This window comes from Rhyacophila brunnea, unplaced genomic scaffold, assembly GCF_057557595.1.
Source record: "Rhyacophila brunnea isolate RB1 unplaced genomic scaffold, BYU_Rbru_1.0 scaffold_12, whole genome shotgun sequence".
Taxonomy (NCBI): Eukaryota; Metazoa; Arthropoda; class Insecta; order Trichoptera; family Rhyacophilidae; genus Rhyacophila; species Rhyacophila brunnea.
In genome coordinates this window covers 20,697,855-20,719,130 of record NW_028232774.1, presented here as the reverse complement: position 1 = coordinate 20,719,130, position 21,276 = coordinate 20,697,855, and the positions used below count along the sequence as shown (strand labels likewise).

General features: G+C 33.7%; 2 protein-coding genes across 3 annotated transcripts in view; one reads left to right on the top strand and one right to left on the bottom strand.

Moving 5' to 3' along the window:
• The window catches only part of B4 (imaginal disc development protein B4), a 172,411-nt gene extending 166,844 nt beyond the window's left edge, over nucleotides 1-5,567 (bottom strand). Inside the window, exon 1 of one of the 2 annotated variants that reach the window (XM_085960926.1) lies at nucleotides 5,192-5,567. The gene's annotated coding sequence lies outside the window, so the exon portion shown is untranslated. The remainder of the gene's footprint in view (nucleotides 1-5,191) is intronic. The other variant, XM_085960927.1, reaches the window with a different exon arrangement.
• Nucleotides 5,568-18,280: 12,713 nt separating this feature from the next.
• LOC147077894 (exosome complex component MTR3-like) lies at nucleotides 18,281-20,928 on the top strand. Its single transcript, XM_085960924.1, has 4 exons — nucleotides 18,281-18,594; nucleotides 18,686-18,803; nucleotides 19,333-19,489; nucleotides 20,423-20,928. Exons 1-4 carry the CDS (start codon nucleotides 18,432-18,434, stop codon nucleotides 20,885-20,887), a joined length of 903 nt encoding a protein of 300 aa, XP_085817050.1. The 5' UTR covers nucleotides 18,281-18,431; the 3' UTR covers nucleotides 20,888-20,928.
• Nucleotides 20,929-21,276: the final 348 nt, after the last annotated feature.

Genomic DNA, 21,276 nt, shown 5'->3' with positions numbered 1-21,276 from the left:
TTAAATATGCACACGAAAATAATGATTTAATTGTGTACCTATATGTTTAAGTGCCAACGAGAAGAGAGTTATTTTATTTTTATATAAAGCCTCAGGCATGATAATTCTCGATCCGCAATACAAAACATTATGTTAAGAGCGAAATGAATTAAAACAACTAAGTAGTAGATAGAAACTGATTAAAATTTCTGGTCTACTTTCTGTATAAAATCGTAACGACTGTCTATTTGTTTCATTCGACAGTGCGTCGCCGAGTTGTCCCATTCCCTCATGACGTTGGTACATAGCGATGGCTTTTACATCTATATTTATTAATTTGTTATACATGTCTAGTTTTATAAAGAGTAAGTATCTACTATTTTCTGAGTTGGCGTAAACTTACATTTCGTGTTATTCCAAAATAAATGTTTTATCTATCTGTAAGGTATAGAGCAGGGCTCGAAATGGACTGGAGCGCACCGGAGCGCCGTTCCTGTTCGTGAAATCGGGAAAATTATCGCTCCGTCTCGTGGAAAGAATAATTTGACCGTCTGAGCTAGATAGGCCATATAATGTAAAAACGAACACACTTATTTTTATGAAATACACATAAAATTTGATAAATGAACTAAATATCGTCAGAAAACTGTCGAGCGCTCCGGTTCGTAAACTTTTCCATTTCGAGCGCTTGTATAGAGATAGATAAGTCTTGCGGTCTCTAATACTGATGTATTATGGAACTTCTTATGAAATATTAAAAGCAATCGTAAATAATAAAATTGATCGCAGTCTCTTGTTTGGGTGGAATATAATTAATATCGACCATACGCTGTGTATGAATTACGATTACACACGGTCAAATAAATATGCTATCGATTAACCATATGTAAGCATTACCTTTAATAACAGTCTTTCTTTTAAAAACATCTTTGGTTTGCGTCCATTCGTCAACACTACGAGATTGTTCAGATTTCAGATGGTCTGTGTACCAAAGCAAAGTACAGTGACGTCCCTATTCGAAATGCTTCTCACGAAAACAGGGTTGAATTGCTACGCATATTTTATTATGTTATCAATTTTATATATAATATAAATTGATTCCTCAACCCTTTAGATTTAATTTGATACATACAATTTTAGTCTACGAGTATTAATTATTATAGGCCAAGCCAGTGAAGATTTTGAGAACGTCGAAATAAGAAATTGGACCGCCCAATTAAAGGCCCCGCACCACTCGGATCCTTTAGGACTTTTTGATAATAAGGAGATTACGGGATACATTCCTGACAAATTTCAGCTTCCTACCTCGGACAAGGACTACGCCCATATATTCTTGATAACATCGACTAGCTCTCGACCAATGACATTATTAATGCACTCAATACAGTAGCTAGCAAGTAAATTCGCGCATTCGCATGTATAGGTAGACGTCACGCAATTTCCATTATGCGATATCACGCATCGGGAATTTATAGCAATATGACCTTTATTGTAATGGCGTTAGAGCAGTGTTTCTAATGCCAATGTTCATTTGAGCGAACCCGTTCGAACCGAACCATTCGGCAGACCCAACAAAAAGCATCAGGAATTTATAGCAATATCACCTTTATTGTAATGGCGTTAGAACAGATTATGCCATTCGGCAGACCCGACAATAAAGTGAGTGTCATTTTCTTTTCCAGATGATTCGTCCATATTAATGTCATTGCTCTCGACCATAATCTGAGGCACTAATTAATTTTAAAACTCTCCACGTTAAATAAAAACCGTACATTCCAACTACCAACTACTTTCTCTATCCATCTTTTTAGTAGTAGTAGGTAGTAGTACCTAGTAGTAGTTTTTTTAATAGTTAAAACCTGTTATACTATTGATTGGTTTTAACTGTTTCGAGGCCCCTTTTAAGTCTTCTGATGAATCGGCTGTGTCATTTGCGTCAAAGATAATCGCCACTGTCTATACTACTATAATTTTATCCAAATCATAACAAAATCACTGCAACTAAGATCAAATTTGCGAATATTAGGTACATAACCACACAGACAGAAACGTACTTGTAGACAAATAAACGAACTGCTAATATTATTTTGTATCATTATCTAAAATAGATTTTTTTAATTTGCAGCAGGTGATTCTAGGAAAAATATAATGATACATTTACAGGGAACGTTGATACGTACCTAAGTACCTATAAGTCGTCTTGAATTACATTCTTCTAGCTAGGCTCTCAAACCACTACATGGCAACATCTGAGCATTGAAAAGCTTCAGAATATGCAGGGCCAATATTTCCCCCTTCGGAAATCTCCTTGTTTATCTTGTATGGCTGAGGCTTGTTTTTTCAGTCATTGCCTCGGGTCTCCATGTCCCTAAACCCGTCACTATGAATTATGATTGATTTGCCATACAAGTACTATTTTTTTTATACATAACTTAGTTATCCTTTTGTACACATAAATTATTCCCGTGATCAAATTTAATATGCCAGCGCGGGCAATCCATAACACAAGTTGCCGAGATGAATTATTCTCCGTGAAACGGCGCGCCTTGCTTCCCCACTCTTACGGCACGTCAGTGCCAATGTAATGCCTTAATACACAAGCAATAAATAATCAAAAACCATCAATTATCAACATCTTGCATCACATCCTTCCTCTTCCGCCAACCAAGGCATAGGTACACAAGTACACACGTTGTATTACGTAAAATCAAATAGCTGCGTATTTATGTGTAGATGGAATCATGGCATGCATTGCGTGCTGAGAATATAAAGTGATTTAGGATGCTCTATTGTAAAATTGTTGAATATTTATTCCAAGATGTGTTTTAGATAAAAAAAAAAAGCATCACCGTGTGATAAAACTGATATCTCAGTACCTATAGTTGTATTTGTAATAAATTAATAATAACTAAGAAACGTGGGTACCTATGTACAGTCACGGCCATAATGATTTTTCCGTTTATTGTTATAAATTAATTATTAATTTTGATAATTTGAGTAATTAGTATTCATGTTTGTGATTTTATCCATCAACGAGTATACCTACTATTTTTAAGAATCTAAATCTTTTTATATGCCATTATTATACCATGTTAAACGTATTTCGTTCTAATTGATATTAAACACAAAATTGTGTACTTAGTACTAATTCCATTTAGTTTAATAATAAACAAGACCGATTTTGTCCGCTTCAAATTGACATTTTTTTTAAGTAGGTACACGAAACAGGTCCTGTTTATTATTAAACTATGTTGAATGAGTAGTACATATTGTTTTTTTCTTTTAATGAATACAATGTATTTCTAACAAGAATTGACAGTTAACATCATAAATGAAAATGAAAAAATTTATTTGATTATGGTAATGCAGATTTAAAACGTGACACAATAAATCTTACCTAGATGAAACGGTAGGTAATAAAAATTACACATTATTAATTAATATGTATGTATTCTCCAAGCTCAAATCAATTATAAGTGTCCTAACCAACGAAACTGGTCAAGCTTTTTAAAACAAAGTATTTAAAAGAAGTAGGTACATACGAAAAATTATTATACTTCATAATAATATAAAAATATTGTTTTAGAGTATTATAGGATAAAAATATTCATAAGGTAAAGAACGTCGATTTAAATACCAATACCTACGTGACAAAGCGATTACGTGCAACGTGCATGAGAGGAATGTATCGTGGGTGTTATATTTATGCGATCGCGCAACAAAGACGCGCCTGTGCGTCAGAGAAAAGGTTAGACAAATATAAATATAATGTAATAACTCCAGTTTCATAGTTGGTATTTGGATGTAGTACATCACACCGTCCGGGCGTGTTGGTGTGTGGTTTTCGGCCTAGGTTTTCTTCCCGTAGCCAAGTGTCTCTAGTTTACCCAAGTGTGCTACAAGTGCTCACGTAGGTATACATGTGAAACAAGTTATTATAAGAGAAATCCAAAAACTACGAGAAAAGCAACGTGACATGGAAATGTGCATGTTGGACATAACGCGGACAGATCACGAAAGAAAACAATGGAAAAGGAGACACACACAAGAAAATTACTTACTCGATATGGTAGAGATTTTTAAGTAGATGGAATGGCAATAGGCTGACATGTTACTTGGCGAGTGGACAATCGTTGGACAAATGTTTTCATTCAGTGGCACTAAACTACCACAATGACGCCCTTAAATTCCGCTGGATAGACGAACTCATAAAGTTCGGTAGGTGTATGTGGCGGAGGTGCAAGGAGTAGGGACCGACAAGAGTGTAATGAACTAGGGGAGGCCTTCATTCAGCAATCGATCAAACCCGGTTGATGATGATGACTATACATATACCTACCTATTTTTTATTTACCATGTTTCACCCTCAGAAAATCATAATATATGGGCCTATACGGAGTGGAGGTTATATTAAATGATTTTTGTTTTTACGAGAAATGGATATTAGCCACTTCTTCAACATGCCCATACTCATGTGAATTTTCCAGACCAGAGATTTGAAGCCAGGACCCACGCCATTGTAAGCCTGAAGCGTGGTTGCTCTGAATTTAATATATTGTTTCAGTTTGAAATAGATTATAAAACATTATAAAGAAACGACGATGGTCCATCGTCGTTATAATAATAATGGTGCACTCTAAAAATCGTTTGTAAAAAAATCCAAACTATGTAGATTGGTATTTACTTGGCAATAAATTAACCAAAAAAAATATATTATGTAGTGTCCTTTCGTAATCAAAATTCAGCCGCACCTTTACAGGTGCCAGAACTTTCAATAGGTAGATTGACAATAAAATACATTATGTATACACTTAAACGTATTAAGAAATCTTAGATCTACACCCTATTGTAATATAGTTTTAATTTAGATTTCAAAATTGTTCATTATCGTACAAATTGATAAAGTATACCTATTACTGTAATTAGATTATCAAAAACACTCTAATGAGAATCCAATTTGACCAACTTAATGTTATTATTATTAATGTACTTACATACCTAAAGTGTAAACTTTAATGATAATTCAAATTGTAAACTAAATTGGTATTGAATGAAGTATGTAACTTGAAGTTACTTGAACGAATATTACAACATTTTACACAAAGAAACAACTGTATCGGTTATTATTTTTCATACAAACAAACATGATACAAATGAAGAGATATCATATTATTTAAATTAAAAGTGCTGCAAAACAATCACTCAGGCTTACCGTATTGAAGAAATCAGCTATCCTCGAAAGGCCGGTATAAATTCCCAAAGTAAAAGAACAGTAAGTTTCTTGACTACACAACTTTAAGTAAATGTGTCCTAGCAACACTGCCGTATGAAAAAAATCGCACAGTAGTAAAAAAAATATTCTTTCATTCACTTGTTTAATTAAAACAGCACACTGTCACAGGGTTTGCGGCACTTTCGCGAATGATTGTTTTTGATATTCGCGTTTCTGCTCGGAGCGGACGCGCGTGCGTGTCTGTCGTTCACGTATGACACAATGAGAGATTGTTATTTACAAGATGGCGGAGCGAATGCGTGGAGCGGTCGACCGGCGGCAGGCGGACGCGTCGGCGTTTGACGAGGCACTGAACGAAAGAAACCAATGCTAAAGTCGCCTCGATTCGCTCCGTGGGGCGGACAGTGATGTCGTTCTGTTGGTTCGATGTATTGACACAAAGGGCTCGTGCGAACCGGTTGTTAGTGTGAAATCAACGAGTACCTATTGCTACTACGCTATACTTACGATCGGTGAGTCCGGGTTAGAATCCCGTCTGATTCACAAAATCGAAATAATCATGTATCTACACATCATAGTTTTTTCATCATTCACCCGTACGGCAAGGGTTGTTTTATCCAGTGCCTGGGCCTACGCCCCTATATGTAAAAGTTGTTAAGGGTTATGAAAGTCTTGAACCAGCCCTGGACAGCTGGTTATGATAAGATATAAATGATATACCTACCTACATGAGGAAAAAACACAAGCTTCAAATACTCATAACGACGTGCGCTATAGACGCGCTGGCAGAACCTGACCATATATCTATAAAAAGAATGGCAGAAAGTTCCCCAAGAAAGGCAAACATGGGATTTTTCAACCAAAATGGGTAAAATTCCATCCAGGTAAAGCATATTTGTAATGTCTTCCCATTCCTCTATTTGTAATATAAGATTTTTAAAAAAATGACTTGTGTAGATATGCAACGGAACTTAAGCTTTTGTTTTGTTCACCGTTTTTATAATATCCAACAAGTTTGTCATCAATGAATGGTTTTTTTAAAATTATTAATAACCATGTCCTTGCTTTTTCGTACAAGGTGGTTGTTAGTAATTTTACATAATCACAAACACTCAGGCTTTGAGAAAATCACATAAATATATTGTGTCCTCACCGGGTCGAACCCAGAGCTCCCGGATGGAAGGTCAGCGCCTTACCCACTGCACCACGAGAACCGCCTTTCATCAATGAATGGTTATCAAAGTTAATAATTAATTACAATATTAAATAGTATCTATGTGTAAGATATGCCCATTATGTATACTTACTTAGGTACTTAAAAGATCAAAATTAGTCATATTTATGAAATAAGTCGACGTCAACTGAGGTCATGTTATTGTTAAAATATCCATCAAAGCAGCCCATCCTATCCATCTTGCAAGCCGTTGTATGTACCTACTAAAAATCACAATATGCGCAATGGCGTCAATGGTTGCGCATTCGAACTGTTGATAGTTCGAGGTCGAGTTCGTTTTTATACACACAATGGTAAAACTATAATATATATATATATATCAAATGAATTTCATTGATATATGCCTACTAATGTTTAAAATTACTCTGCGAGCCGTTTGTTACAAAAACTGAAAACATCTCTAGACTTGCGGGTGAGTTTGAGCGAGATCGTGCGGCTCGCTCGCTGAATATTACGGATTGCTGTTACGAATTCGCCAGGGGGCCTCAAGACACTCACCTCGTGGCCTTCTGTGTCCTGCATAGTGATCTCACAGACGTGCCCTGGCAGAGCTTGCTTGCACCTACCACTAATTCTTGTATTGGCTATTGGCTTGCACTCTACTGCGTGAAGTCTTTTAGCCAGCGGTGGGTGTATTTGACGCAAATGACGCAACCGATTCGTCAGAAAATTTTAAAGGGGGCCCTCTAATACTTATATGCTTATTGTGATCTGTAAGAAAGAAAACTATTTCAATTAAACATAAGTTAACAAAATTTATACAACATTAAAATGGTAAATTGATTATGTATGCATGGATTTATTTGTTTAATTAAAAAATGATATTTTTTAATCGTAAGGGGCATCAAAATTAGTCAGTGCATCGGGCCTCTACATCACTAAGCGCGCCACTGATTTTTTTTATATTATCGATATTAGCCAATACCCACCATGAAAATTCTGAATCAATTTCCATTGGTAGTTTTGTATCACATCGAAACCAAATGTTAGAAAAAATCTTCTCTATAATATACTAGTAGGTAGAGGTATAATAGAATATAGATCATAGACCATTACTAAAAAATATGCATATGAAAATGGAATGAAAAAAAAATTGATAATGATTGAATTGCATTGTAATTTGTATTAGACTTAATCACAGGGGCGGATTGAACTATTCGGGTGCCCTACCCGCACCACAAATTGAAACCCTCTCCTCTCTTGCTGATGATGGCACAAAAACCTGCATTTCATAATATGGGTGCAAGTAATATCTTCTGAGTACCTACTCGATTCCACACCATCACAGATCAACGCCATAATAATATTATGTAGATTGCTCTGTCACAGATTGTGTTAATTGTTTATACCCACAGAACAGATTGATAAATAGAATTCCGATAGGATATACCTACCCCAATACACTACATTTTGATGCGGGGTTTTGAATGTGTGAGTGCCCTACGAAAATGAACCACACATTATAGACGTGCAATAGTGTGTGTTGCAACCTTTAAATACAACACTGTTGAATGAGCGTCAGTGCATAAACCGAGAGCAGCTGTTGTCAGAACGTAGGAAAAGCTTAGAATGATGTATTCTTGACACGTGTTTAAGCTTATCGAATATTCTTCCACACTCGAGATCTGTTGCCTTTTACCCCCACACCCGTTAAGTATTTCAGTTCCCTGCTTCATTGCATTTTGTCTATTAAATATTAATCGAGATTAGATTTAAATTCTGCCAAAGACAGTGTATCTTTCTCAATATTCAAAAAATCCTTTTGTTATTCGACAATAAATGTTTCGAAAGAAGAGAATAATAATTCTGAAGTCGTCTATAGATTTACTTAGGTAGAATAAACAGTCCCATGTTTTTAAAACGTACTTATATTCCAAGGATTTTACTGTTTTTTTTAATATTTTTGGCGATTTTTAAATTTGGAAGTCTCTTGTTAGAGGAGGACCGTACTCATGTGCGTACCAATAGGTCATCTAGAATCTAGATGTAGGTATTTGATTTGGATATAATATTATAGTAAGTAGGTACATATTGTATTATTAATTAGGACATGCGATGACCATTTCGTATATGAAATATAATCGACTTGTATCGAAACCAAAACATTCGTATTATAATTCAAATTTAATATAGCTATTAACTAACTGTATGTGAAAAATAACAAATAGGATAGGCATCAAAATACACCGATACAATAAATTATGTTTAGAATATTAAGAGAAACAATCACAGCAAACTTAATGTCGAAACATCAAACAGCTGCCGTGTTTCAATGCGCCAACGTATATAATATTACTTCTTATACGGCGACTATAAACATTGCGGAATCGCCATAAAGTGTTATTCTCCATTTACCGTGTTATAGGATTTTACCGTTCTTCTGTCCATTTTATTAATTTATTATACGATGAAATTAGATTTCCTGCCATCCACCAGACGCAGCATGGTCGAGGCTCTGCAAGTTATTTTAAATATTACAATATATTTTTATTGGATTAAAAAAATAGTTGTATATTTCATGATTTTTAAGGCTTCGCATCTAGTCTTAATATGCCAGTAGTTCTTAGGTACCGCGTTAAACGGTCATGTGACAGTCATAGACGAGTGAATCCTTATATGTGCTGTACTTACATATTATATCTACGTCTCTAAACTTAAAGTCACAATCGATTAGTTGCTGAAACCATTTTTTTTCTCCATTGGCCTCGATATGGATTTTCGCAGCCTTCTGAAGATGCTCAACGTAGTAGATTAGGTCCAAACAAACTTAGGAAAAATGGGTGGCCATCTTACTACAACTGCACCATAGACGCTAGGTCTAGACTCTAGAACTAGATAACGACTTCTCCAAAATCTGGACAGTTTTCCATTCAAAGTCTTTTTCTCGTAGTAGTTTGTACCAGTGGCGTAGATATTTCATCGCAAGAGTACGCAAAGAAATTGGGGTCCGGCCACATAAGAGAGCCTAAATTCAGTTAGATAGTTGTTAATGAAATATTATCTATTATATTATTATTATATTAAGTAGATATAATTTTATTTCACAAAAAAAGTCTAAAAAAATAGCACGGAAATCTTTGAAAAAATAATTGTGACATGCACAGTCGTTATGAATTTTTGAAACTGTTAATAAATTACACCATTATGAATTATTATGGTTTATTTTTTAGTCATAAGTTATTTATAGTAAGCACCAAGAAGACCGCAAATGACTTCATTCTGCTTCATTGTGAACGTTATATTATATTACATACGGAATAATTTGGGAGATCAGTGCACCTTTGCTCCTATACAAGAGCCGCCGCTGGTCCTATGGCGGTAGGCAGGTCATGCGTTGCTTAGGGATGGAACAGTGGTGGTTTTCTATTAAGTAGACGATGCGGTCTTTTCATTAGTTTGTCTTATTTAAGTATATACATCTTAGCTTAAAGTTAAAGGATAATCAAAGCATTTAAAATCCTGATAACATCACTATTTTTGTACCAATTGTAATATATATTGTAATGACGGCTTATCGCAGAGGTAAAATTTGGTGCTTCCAAACCTGTCAGCGTCACAGATCTCTATAGGTATTACTAAAATTAGTTTTTTTAGAATAGGTTTCGTGGAAATGCTCTAATTCTGAGTAAGTGATGTCTTCAAAGATTTTTGCTGTATTTATCTAAGTATATAAGATAAAAAGTCGACAATAAATATTAATATATCTAGTATGTAGGTAGGTATGTAGGTACCTAACGAATTTGCAGATAATTTGAAATTAAACATGAAAGGATTCAACTTTCTCTGCTTTAAGGCGGCACTTTGCCTAGGTACGTCACTGGAACCGAATACATTTAATTTTAATTTAATATGAATTAAATGTTTAAATTAATCCCCCTACCAGTTCTGTTTAAAACCTGCTTCAATTTCTGTTTAAAATCTAAAATCTGCTTTAAAACCATATAAAGTTATGGTGAAAATGAAATCGTCCTAGAACAGCTTGAAGACACCTGTCAGATAATACCCAGTATATTATGAAAAATCTTTTCGGATGAATTTTCTCGAGTCACATTGAAATAATAAAATAAATTATCGTGTGACGCTTTTTTTGCTCCACATAATCATAATGCGGGCCAAATCGCTTTAAATAGTATTTACTTACTCATATATGATGTATAAATAAGATTTTAAGTCAATAATTTATATTTTCGATATGTTTCACTGACTTTAATGATTTTGCTCTTTCTACTCCAGTTCCTAATAAAAATTGTTTATAAAGAGACTGGCCATGTACGTAGGTGAATAACAAACATTATAATCTTCCCGGTGATAGAATATAAGTTCCACATACATATTATAAATTCTTAGCTATTTAGAATTTCTAATAGAAAAATTCTAGATACTTACTCTAGATCAAAATCGATTATTTTATTTACCTAACAATATTGTTTCGTACTTCGCCTCTCTTGATAGGTATCAACGAGCTTATTGTGAATATGTTTTCCTGAATATTTAATTTAATTTAATTAAAAACACACGTCGATGATGTTCTTGAATGAAGGATTTTATGATTATATTCTACTTTACAACCACAATCAAATAATTGATTTAAGGCTATATTTCAGTTAAGGCATGGTCTAAAAAGATCGTGTCTAGGCGATGCGCGGATTGTGCAAATGACGCGTGCCGAACGAAATATAATTTGTCATAAAAATCCAACATGCGTCCATTTAATGTTATATTTATTGTTATATTACTAATAATAATAGTATATTCATTGACATTTTTTCTTTTTAAGTACATACGTAAAGTTTTTTAGTCATCTTTACAAGATTTAAGAATATTTTCATCCGACGCCATGACAAAATAAATCGACGTGCGGATACCTTGACTGTTGGTCTCCGATTGGCGACTAGTGAGAAATTTCGTCGCACCTACTGTTGAAAATTATTTGCCGTTTCACTGAAGTACGCTCTTAATTTAAAAATATACCTATTTCATTGCTGTTTGTAACGCCCAATCCACCCTAGAGAGCGAGGACTGATTGGACCCAGTCGGTCCAATCATCCTAAGACCGGGTCTGACCTAATCTTAACACAATGACCAAGGGGGCAGAATGGCAAAGCGATATGATTTACTTTCATTCGTGCTGTATTTATATTTGAATTTATTGGAGATGTTAAATACCTATCTGTGATGTACCTACCTAATGCTGAGTGAAATAATGCCAGGTCCCTGTTTTTTAAAAATTCCAGTCACCCCGCATATTTTTCAATATTTCCATGGTTAGGCACGAAAAATTTCGTAAAATAATGTCAACGATAATAGATTGTCACGTATAATATTATCTCTGTCGGAGAGATGTAGTGCAGGACCCCCGATCTATGTTTGAATTGTTCCTACACCGAACATTTTACTCGCAACGTTTAGTGGTTGTCGTATGCGCGTGGTCGAATAATATATGAAAAATATTATGCAATATTTTTCGTGAAATCCCCAAGAATATCGCTCCGTCTCGCGGAAAAATTAAATACTTGTTGTGTTTCTATTTTGTGAATACATTACATACCACATTAGGTGCATACATAATAAATGTAATTAAATTTCATCAATTAAAATATTTTTAAAGTTCAACAAGAAATTTGTCGAGCTCATGGTTAAAAATACTTATGACGTATTGTAAGCCCCGTTTTTCGCCTGCAGTGCTGACAGCATTTACATGCCACACATTTAAAGACTGTTGAGGTATATTATAATCTTCTAATATATAAAAATTAATATTTGTGTGTTTGTGTATTTGTGTGTTTGTGTGTTTGTTTGTTCGTATTTAATGCGCAGCCATACCGTTCATCCGATTGCAATAAAACTTTGTAAACTTATTGCTTGCACTTGCGGGAAGAGTATAGGCTATACTAATATATAAAAATGAATGTCTGTCTGTCTGTATGTCTGTCTGTGTGTCTGTCCCGTATGCGTTCCTATACCATTCATCCTATTGCAATGACATTTTGGTAAGTGGTTGTATGCACACCCATGAAGGTTTCTGAATTAGAAAAATCCTCATCTTCTTCTTCTTCTTCTTCATCATTCTATTTTCTTTTATTCGTATGGTTCCTATACCATTCATCCGATTGCAATGAAATTTTGGTAAGTGGTTGTATGCACATCCATAAAGGTTTTTGAATTAGAAAAATTATCATCTTCTTCTTCTTCATTCTATCTTCTTTTATTCGTATGGTCCCTATACCATTCATCCGATTGCAATAAAACCTTCGTCAGTTGTTGTGTTAACACCCGCAAAGGTTTCTGAAATAGTACAACCATCTTCTTCTTCTTCTTCATTTTATCTTCTTTTATTCGTATGGTCCCTATACCATTCATCCGATTGCAATAAAACTTTCGTCAGTTGTTGTGGTAACACCCGCAATGGTTTTGAATTAGTACAACCATCTTCTTCTTCTTCTTTTTCTTCTATTCTATATTCTTTAATTCGTATGCGTTCCTATTCCATTCATCCGATTGCAATAAAATTTTCGTCAATAATTGTGCCAACACCCGCGAAGGTTTCTGAATTAGTACAACCATCTTCTTCTTCTTCTTCTTCATTCTATCTTCTTTTATTCGTATGGTCCCTATACCATTCATCCAATTGCGATGAAACCTTCGTCAGTTATTGTGGTAACACCCGCAATGGTTTTTGAATTAGTACAACTATCTTCTTCTTCTTCCTTGGTTCCTATACCATTCATCCGATTGCAATGAAATTTTGGTAAGTGGTTGTATGCACATCCATGAGGTTTCCTCTTCTTCATTCTATCTTCTTCTATTCGTATGCGTTCTTATAACATTCATCCAATTGCGATGAAAATTTGACCAGTTGTTGTGCGCAAGCCCGCGAAGGTTTCTGAATTAGTACAACCATCTTCTTCTATTCGTATGCGTTCCTATACCATTCATCCGATTGCAATGAAACTTTGGTGAGTTGTCGTGCGCACGCCTGCAAAGGTTTATGAATTAGTAAAACCATCATCTTCTTCTTCTATTCGAATGCGTACCTACACCATTCATCCGATTGCAATGAAACTTTGGTGAGTTGTCGTGCACATGCCCACGAAGATTTCTGAATTAGAAAATCATCTTCTACTTCTATTCTTATGCGTTCCTATTCCATTAATCCGATTGCAATGACATTTTGATCAAGTGTTGTGCCCTTGCCCGCAAAGGTTTCTGAATTAGTACAATCATGTTTTTCTTCTTCTATTTGTATGCGTTCTTATGCCATTCATCCGATTGTGATGAAATTTTGACCAGTTGTTGTGCGCACGCCCGCGAAGGTTTTTGAATTAGTACAACTATCTTCTTCTTCTTCTATTCGTATGCGTTCCTATACCATTAATCCGATTGCAATGAAACTTTGGTGAGTTGTCATGCGCATGCCCACGAAGATTTCTGATTTAGAAAATCATCTTCTTCTAATATTCGTATTCGTTCCTATACCATTCATCCGATTGCGATGAAACTTTTGTCAGTTGCTGTGCGCACACTAGCGAAGGTTTCTAAATTATTATTATATAAAATACCAAGTTTGTTGTTTGTTTGTTCCATCCAATTTAGATTTTTTTTTTACTACATATTAATAACATTAATAACGTTTTCATATTTTGGATTCGATTTTAATTTAGTGTTCTTATGTTTGACCTTTACTCCTATTAGAATTATTTTCATATTGCCATATTGTATTACACAGATATTTTAATATTAAAAAAATAATTAACTCTTATTATTTTTCAAATATCTAAGATAAATATAACCACGAAGTGACCCTGTGCGAAGCCGGGTACTTCAGCTAGTACTTAATAAAATCGAGCACACTTATTTTTATATAATACAGTAGACTCCCGATTATCCGGGCTAATTGTGGAGAGGCGGCACGATAATCCGAACTATGTTTTTTTAATCTTTTTAAAATGCTACATATTATTATACGTTTCTAAAGCATACAATTATTTTAATATGTTTAATACTCATTATATATTAAGAGAATCAGTGATATTGGTTTGTTTGCTTTCTAATATCAGATTGAATTTTCCTAAGCGAGGTTCATGTATACGAAAGTGAGCGATTTTAGTAAAAAAATAAATTTAAAATACATTATACATACAATTTGATAGTTATTAGGATATGAAAATTATCGGGCGCTCCGATTCGTAACATTTTCCATTTCGAGCACTGGATATGCAGATTGATTAGTGGATACACTGATAGCCTCTGGACAAAATATGCTGTCCTTCGGGTAATAACGAGATAGAATGACGACTCGAAGTTCTGCGTAAACAGATTGGCTATGAAAAGCCAATGATAATAATATGTGGAAGCCTCGGTGATAGGTAAGTAGGTAAATACCTATTACAAATATTATTCTATACTTAATATTATGACATTTATAACCAATAATATATTTACAGCATGATTTACTTCAAACATAGAACCGTATAATATGTTATTTATTATTGAAAATAACAGAATGGGCTTCTCCATTGTAAATCGACACAGGTAGATTATGATTTTTTATGACAGATTAAAATAAATCGTGAGAATAAAATTTTACAAAAACAAGGTTTTCTTAAATTAATAATTATAATTAGATATTATTTTGTGTGGGATCGAATGAATTTGTATGTCAAAAAGACCTTGATGCAGAATTAAAGCAGTGGCGGTCTTATAAAATCTGCGAACAGGGAGATACGTAGTAGATACATGGTAACTGTTGAACTGTTATGATGAATTTTTTAGTGTGACTAATTTTATTACAGAATAGTTTTTAATTAAATTAACGTACGAAAAGATAACTATAGTAACGATTATTAAAACAATAGTGTTACATCGATAACCCAACAAAAATCCCTAACCTGGTAGTATGTAGGTATATTACAGGGTCATATTTATGCGTGAAAGAACCCTGGGCTAATAAAATATTTGGATCCCCAAAGAAACAACCCCCTAAATTAGATAATTTATGAAAATGTTATTTTTTACATCTAATATATAAAAATCAATATTTGTTTGTTTGTTTGTTCGTATTTAATGCGCTGCCATACCGTTCATCCGATTGCGATAAAACTTTGTCAACTTATTGTTTGCACCTCCGCGAAGAGTATAGGCTATATATTTTATATAAAAAACGAATGTCTGTCTGTCTGTCTGTCCCGTATGCGTTCCTATACCATTCATCCGATTGCGATAAAATTTTGGAGTGGTTGTATGCAACCCATATGCATGCGAAAATCATCATCTTCTTCCTCATTCTATTTTATTTTATTCATATGGTTCCTATACCATTCACCCGATTGCGACGAAACTTTCGTCAGTTATTGTACGTACACCCCCAAAGGTTTCTAAATTAGAAAAACCATCTTCTTCTTCTTCATTATATTTTCTTTTATTCGTATGGTCCCTATACCATTCATCCAATTGCGATGAAACCTTCGTCAGTTGTTGTGGTAACACCCGCAAAGGTTTCTGAATTAGTACAACCATCTTCTTTTTCTTCTTCTTCTTCGTTCTATCTTCTTTTAGTCGTATGGTCCATATACCATTCATCTAATTGCGATAAAACCTTCGTCAGTTGTTGTGGTAACACCCGCAAAGGTTTCTGAATTACTACAACCATCTTCTTCTTCTTCTTCTATTCTATATTCTTCTATTCGTATGCGTTCCTATTCCATTCATCTGATTGCAATAAAATTTTCGTCAGTAATTGTGCCAACACTCGCGAAGGTTTCTAAATTAGTATTATATAAAATACAAAGTTTGTTCCAACCAATTTTGATTTTTTTTAATACATATTAATAACATTAATAACGTTTTCATATTTTGGATTCGATTTTAATTTAGTGTTCTTTTGTTTGACCTTTACTCCTATTAGAATTATTTTCATATTGCCATATTGTATTAAACAGTTATTTTAATATTACAAAAATAATTACCTCTTATTATTTTTTAAATATCTTAAATAAATATAACCACGAAGTGACCCTGTGCGAAGCCGGGTACTTCAGCTAGTACTTAATAATATGCACATAACATGTATTTTTTTTTATCATATTCTATTATTTTTAATAATTTCGACTATGTTGACATTAGAGCAAGATAAATCAATTATTGATTATGACAACATTTTCGCCAATGCCAAACAATTATTTTAATTTGGGATAATGTGACAACCAATAATTACTTGCAGGCATTATGATAAATATAGTCCGTTTATTATCTAACACCGGTTTGCAAAAACGATTATAGACAGGAGCGATGTCCCTTATTAGTATCAATTATTAATGTTTTTCTGATTTTATTGAATCGTTCGATAAGTACAAATAAAAAACATAATGTCACAATACATAGAAATCTTAAAATATCCAAAACCCAAAACTAATCGTAGACTGTGGAATAATGTAGTGGACAATGCGTTGTTCTGTATTCTGTTTAGCTTCAGCTTGAGTGGAACATAAATAATTTAAAGGGTATATTGCTTTTTCTAATACATATATATTATGAATTCCAAAATTTGTGCATTCTATAGTGTGGTCGCCCGGCTTGCTCTACCCAAAAGCCGGCCCTGCCCACCTCTACCATTTGACTGATGTGGTTATATAATATATTATATTTAATTTAATGTGGTTTTTTTAGCTGAGGTTTAGTTAATCGCACGCCACTGATATCTATTACTATACTGTCTTGTAAGTTTTCACAAAACTGTTTATTAAATCAATTATGTTTCATGTTTAACATCTCAATATGTACAAGACAACATTTTCACGCTGTGAAACGAATGGCAGTGAAACTGTGATATTATTAATAATTCTCTTCCAGTCACATACAAATTTTCTTGTCTAGTGATGTCCTACAAGAAAACATTGTTATTAACCGACCATATATTAATAATAATTATCTACCTACAATCCTAAATAAATTCATTATTTTGTAATTTGTATACGTACTTAATATTTTTTATTTTGACGATTCAATAGCACATTAAATTTGATTTCTCACTCTTTTGGTATTTAAATTCAACTATAGAACCTTATTTTATCACATTAAGCAATTTTTCATTTTATGATATACCGAATTACCCACACCATCATTACGATATGGCGGATAGTAGTATATTTAAATTATATTTAATAAATATGTTGTAATAATTTAATTGTAAAATTTAGATAAATGAAACACTTTATAATTAATATTAATAAACTTATTTATTATCAGATCTAGGGCGCATTAACAACCTGTAGCCCCCTGTCCATATATTTTAATGTGAGCACCCTCAATAATATTTTCTGTCAATAAGAAAATAATGATTCATTAATTAAAATCATATTATAATATATTACAATATATCACACAACTGTGTGATTCTAACTTCTTCATCTCTCAAAATTGTACAAAAATACTATGAACAGTGGTATTAATTTAATCAAGAATGACGGAGGCCCTCCAATGGCAGAGGCATCTAGGTTGTAACCCTAACCTAAAGCGCATTAATACGGCCCTAATTGGAGTTTGTGTTACATAATGATACATTAATTATTCACCTAGTCTATGAATAGGAAGGACTCTAGAAGTCAAAATTAGGTGCGGAAAATCTCGGAAATGCTAGTATTGCCAGCACAAATAATACTTTCAAAATAATAGTTTGCAGAGAGGTAGGACAGTTAAAAGGTATAGACATGTTTGAATTATTTTTTATGAACATTATTAAATTTCACATTCTATTTAATCATTATAGAAATTTGATTACTTCGTGATTGCATTTCTACAGCTCTATGGTAAATATTATTACGCCAACATTTAACATTATCTATGGTTTAATATTTGACGTTTGAGTACGCTTTTTGTGGCATGTGCGCGAAATTCAAGTTAATTATAATTAATCGTCATCATTTTCACAAAATAACTGAAGTTTATTAAGCATTTATTGAATACAATTACTAGACATATAGTTTTACAATGCCCGTAGATACAAAACGGATTTGTGGGCCTGAAAGCACGACGCCGTATAGATTATATTCAGACCTCAATGTCAAAACTTATGATCAGCTTTATAGCGATGTGATAAACGAAGATGGCACTAGGAAAGATCAAAGAAAATTCAATGAAGCGAGGGAATTATGTAAGTATTTCATTTTAACTAAAAAGTATGATTAAAATGGTTATTTATTGTGCTCGTAATTTAACCTATAAATGTTCTGTTTACTTTTTAGTTGGCAAAATTGGCGTGGTTTCTCAAGCCAAGGGATCCGCTTATATTGAACTGGGAAACACGAAGGTCGTGGCTTCAGTATTTGAGCCAAGAGAGATTCCTAAACAAACAGAATTCTGGTAAATTATTATTACATGAAAATCATTTCTACTTATAGTTAATTATTATTATGTGATATCCGTTGGAGCTTCATGACGCTGGTATTGGGTACTTGGGTGAATGCAATTCAAAAGTAATATGGGAGTCGTAGATGTAGCATGGACAATGGGTGCATTCTACGAGTTGTATTTACTATTAAAGCTGAATTTAGCACTCTTGTACTTGTTGGCACATTGTATGCGCAGGTATTAATTCTAACTTTAACAACAAAGCGTCTGCAATACGAATAATATAGATCCATGAATGTTGATTAAATTATAATCTGCATATTCTGGCATAGTGTAGGTATACCAGGGCGTCGAACCATTATTTTTTATTGTTTCGGTTCAAGTCAAAAAATATAATATATCGGTTCAGTTCCAGTTTTCGTTCTGAAAAAAATAACAGTTTTTCCGGTTCGATGAAATTGTGGATATCCATTTATATTTATAGCAGAAGCACCTAATCCCGGGTGTTCATTTTATTGATCGTTGTTTCTATTCATTGCAGTTTTCAAGGAGAATTGTTTTGTGAATTCAAATATGCACCATTCTCAACAATCAACCGATGTCAACTACAACCTGGAAATGAGGAACGCGAAATGGCTGCCTCAATACGAAGAGCTTTAGAACCGACAGTATTGAGACACTTGTTTGAAAATTTTCAGGTGAAGTTTATATGTATAGAACTATGTAATGCAACATTGTTTCGATGTCAAATTATATTCAACAATGATTTTTACTTTGGAATTATTATGTTAAGACCCAGTTTCAGAATTGTGATAAGAATATAGATTCTTAAAAATCCTGATTTAGAATCTATTGTTGTAAGTGCTATAAGTGTTGGATTAGAGAGTATATTATTTTAAGATGCTTATGTCTCGGTGTATGCATGTCAGTGATGATGAAACGGGCACACTGTGATATTGATCCTTATTGATTGTATTTAAATAATGTCTTACATATTTTATGTTATATTAATTTATAACTTATATTCTAATTTTGTACATTCCTACAATTACCAGCTACACTTGATTTATACAAGTATAGTAAAATCTGTAAATTAAAGAGATTATGAATAATTACCACCAAGTAAATGCTGAATCCCTTGAAGAGATTGTATGAGTTTAACCACATTATGTTAGTATTTTGAATGTGCATGTTTCGGCTACATGCCCACCTTCAGAACAATAATTACTCTATGGTACTGTCCTATTTTATAAATTACCATCATCATCTGGGGCTGATCCACTGCAGGATAAAGTTCTTTCCAATAACTTCTTTTGATTTACCTGTACCTTGTTCTTCAATACCATGTACTTCCACAGAACAATGAGTTTGTCAATCCAGTGAGTGTTAGTAGACCATTTAATACGTATTACAGTATAGCTGGATTTGTCCAGCAGCAACCAACCAGTTAATTCATCATTTCATTAGTTTTTTTGACTTCTATCACACTGCATCTCTTTATTCATTGTTTCTTTTGTGGTCGTTCTCATCATGCATCTTTCCACATCACGCTCCACTACTGTCTACCAATGAAACAATTAACATTTAAAGTGAAAAGATTTATTCATGCAACAGCTTTTAAATATTTTCAGATTGATTTATACGTCTACGTGTTAGAAAATGATGGAGCAGTTCTATCTACCGCTATAAATGCTATCGGTTTAGCCCTCGCTGATGCAGAGATACCTACCTACGATATAATCAGTGCAGTCACCATCGGGATTCAAGGAGACAAAGTATTCATTGATCCAACGGCAGCCGAAGAAAAACTTTGTCTTCAGAGTAAATTCTCTGACGGCGGCGCCAATGAAACCGATCACGGGGTTGTCATGATGGCGACTTTGCCCTCATTAGAGCAAGTGACTGAATTCTGGCAACATGGTGCTTTGAGTTTGGATACAGTTTTAAGCGTGCCGGATAAAATTAAACCAATCACTCGGGAAATATTTATAGAACTCAGAAATATATTAATCGATAAAGTGGATCACTACTTGGAATCAAAAGCATTGGAGAAAAGTCGAAAGAAGTCAAACAGCAATTCTGTTAATAGTAAATAAAAAGTATTGCATACGGACGAAATAAAAGATATTTTTAAGTACATTCTGTTGTTTTTATTATTTTGTTTTACTCTGATTTTAGCATCCTCTCAAGTTGTAGAATAAAGGTGTAAAAAAAGTCACGAGGCTTTCAAACCATAATGGTCTTAGTGTATCATAGTCGCCCTAACAAATAAGCGCACCCATGACAGCCGAATTGGTTGAGCAGTACTCTGTGAAGACGTAGGTCGCGGGTTTGGTCCAGCGGCTGGACAAAAAAAGTACATTGTTTTTTCAATACTATACCCATACTAATTTAATATTGAAACTAAGTAAATACAATACAATATTATATGATATTGTGTTTCATACAGATAGAGATGTTTTTAAAATGCATACGAATTACCATT

What these genes read in the sequence shown, in the direction of transcription:
- LOC147077894 (XM_085960924.1), top strand. Translation starts at nt 18,432, where the DNA reads ATGCCCGTAGATACAAAACGGATTTGTGGGCCTGAAAGCACGACGCCG. An exon ending in CAATGAAGCGAGGGAATTAT is followed by an intron (nt 18,595 to 18,685) that starts GTAAGTATTTCA and finishes TTTACTTTTTAG; the next exon opens with TTGGCAAAATTGGCGTGGTT. An exon ending in ACTTGTTTGAAAATTTTCAG is followed by an intron (nt 19,490 to 20,422) that starts GTGAAGTTTATA and finishes AAATATTTTCAG; the next exon opens with ATTGATTTATACGTCTACGT.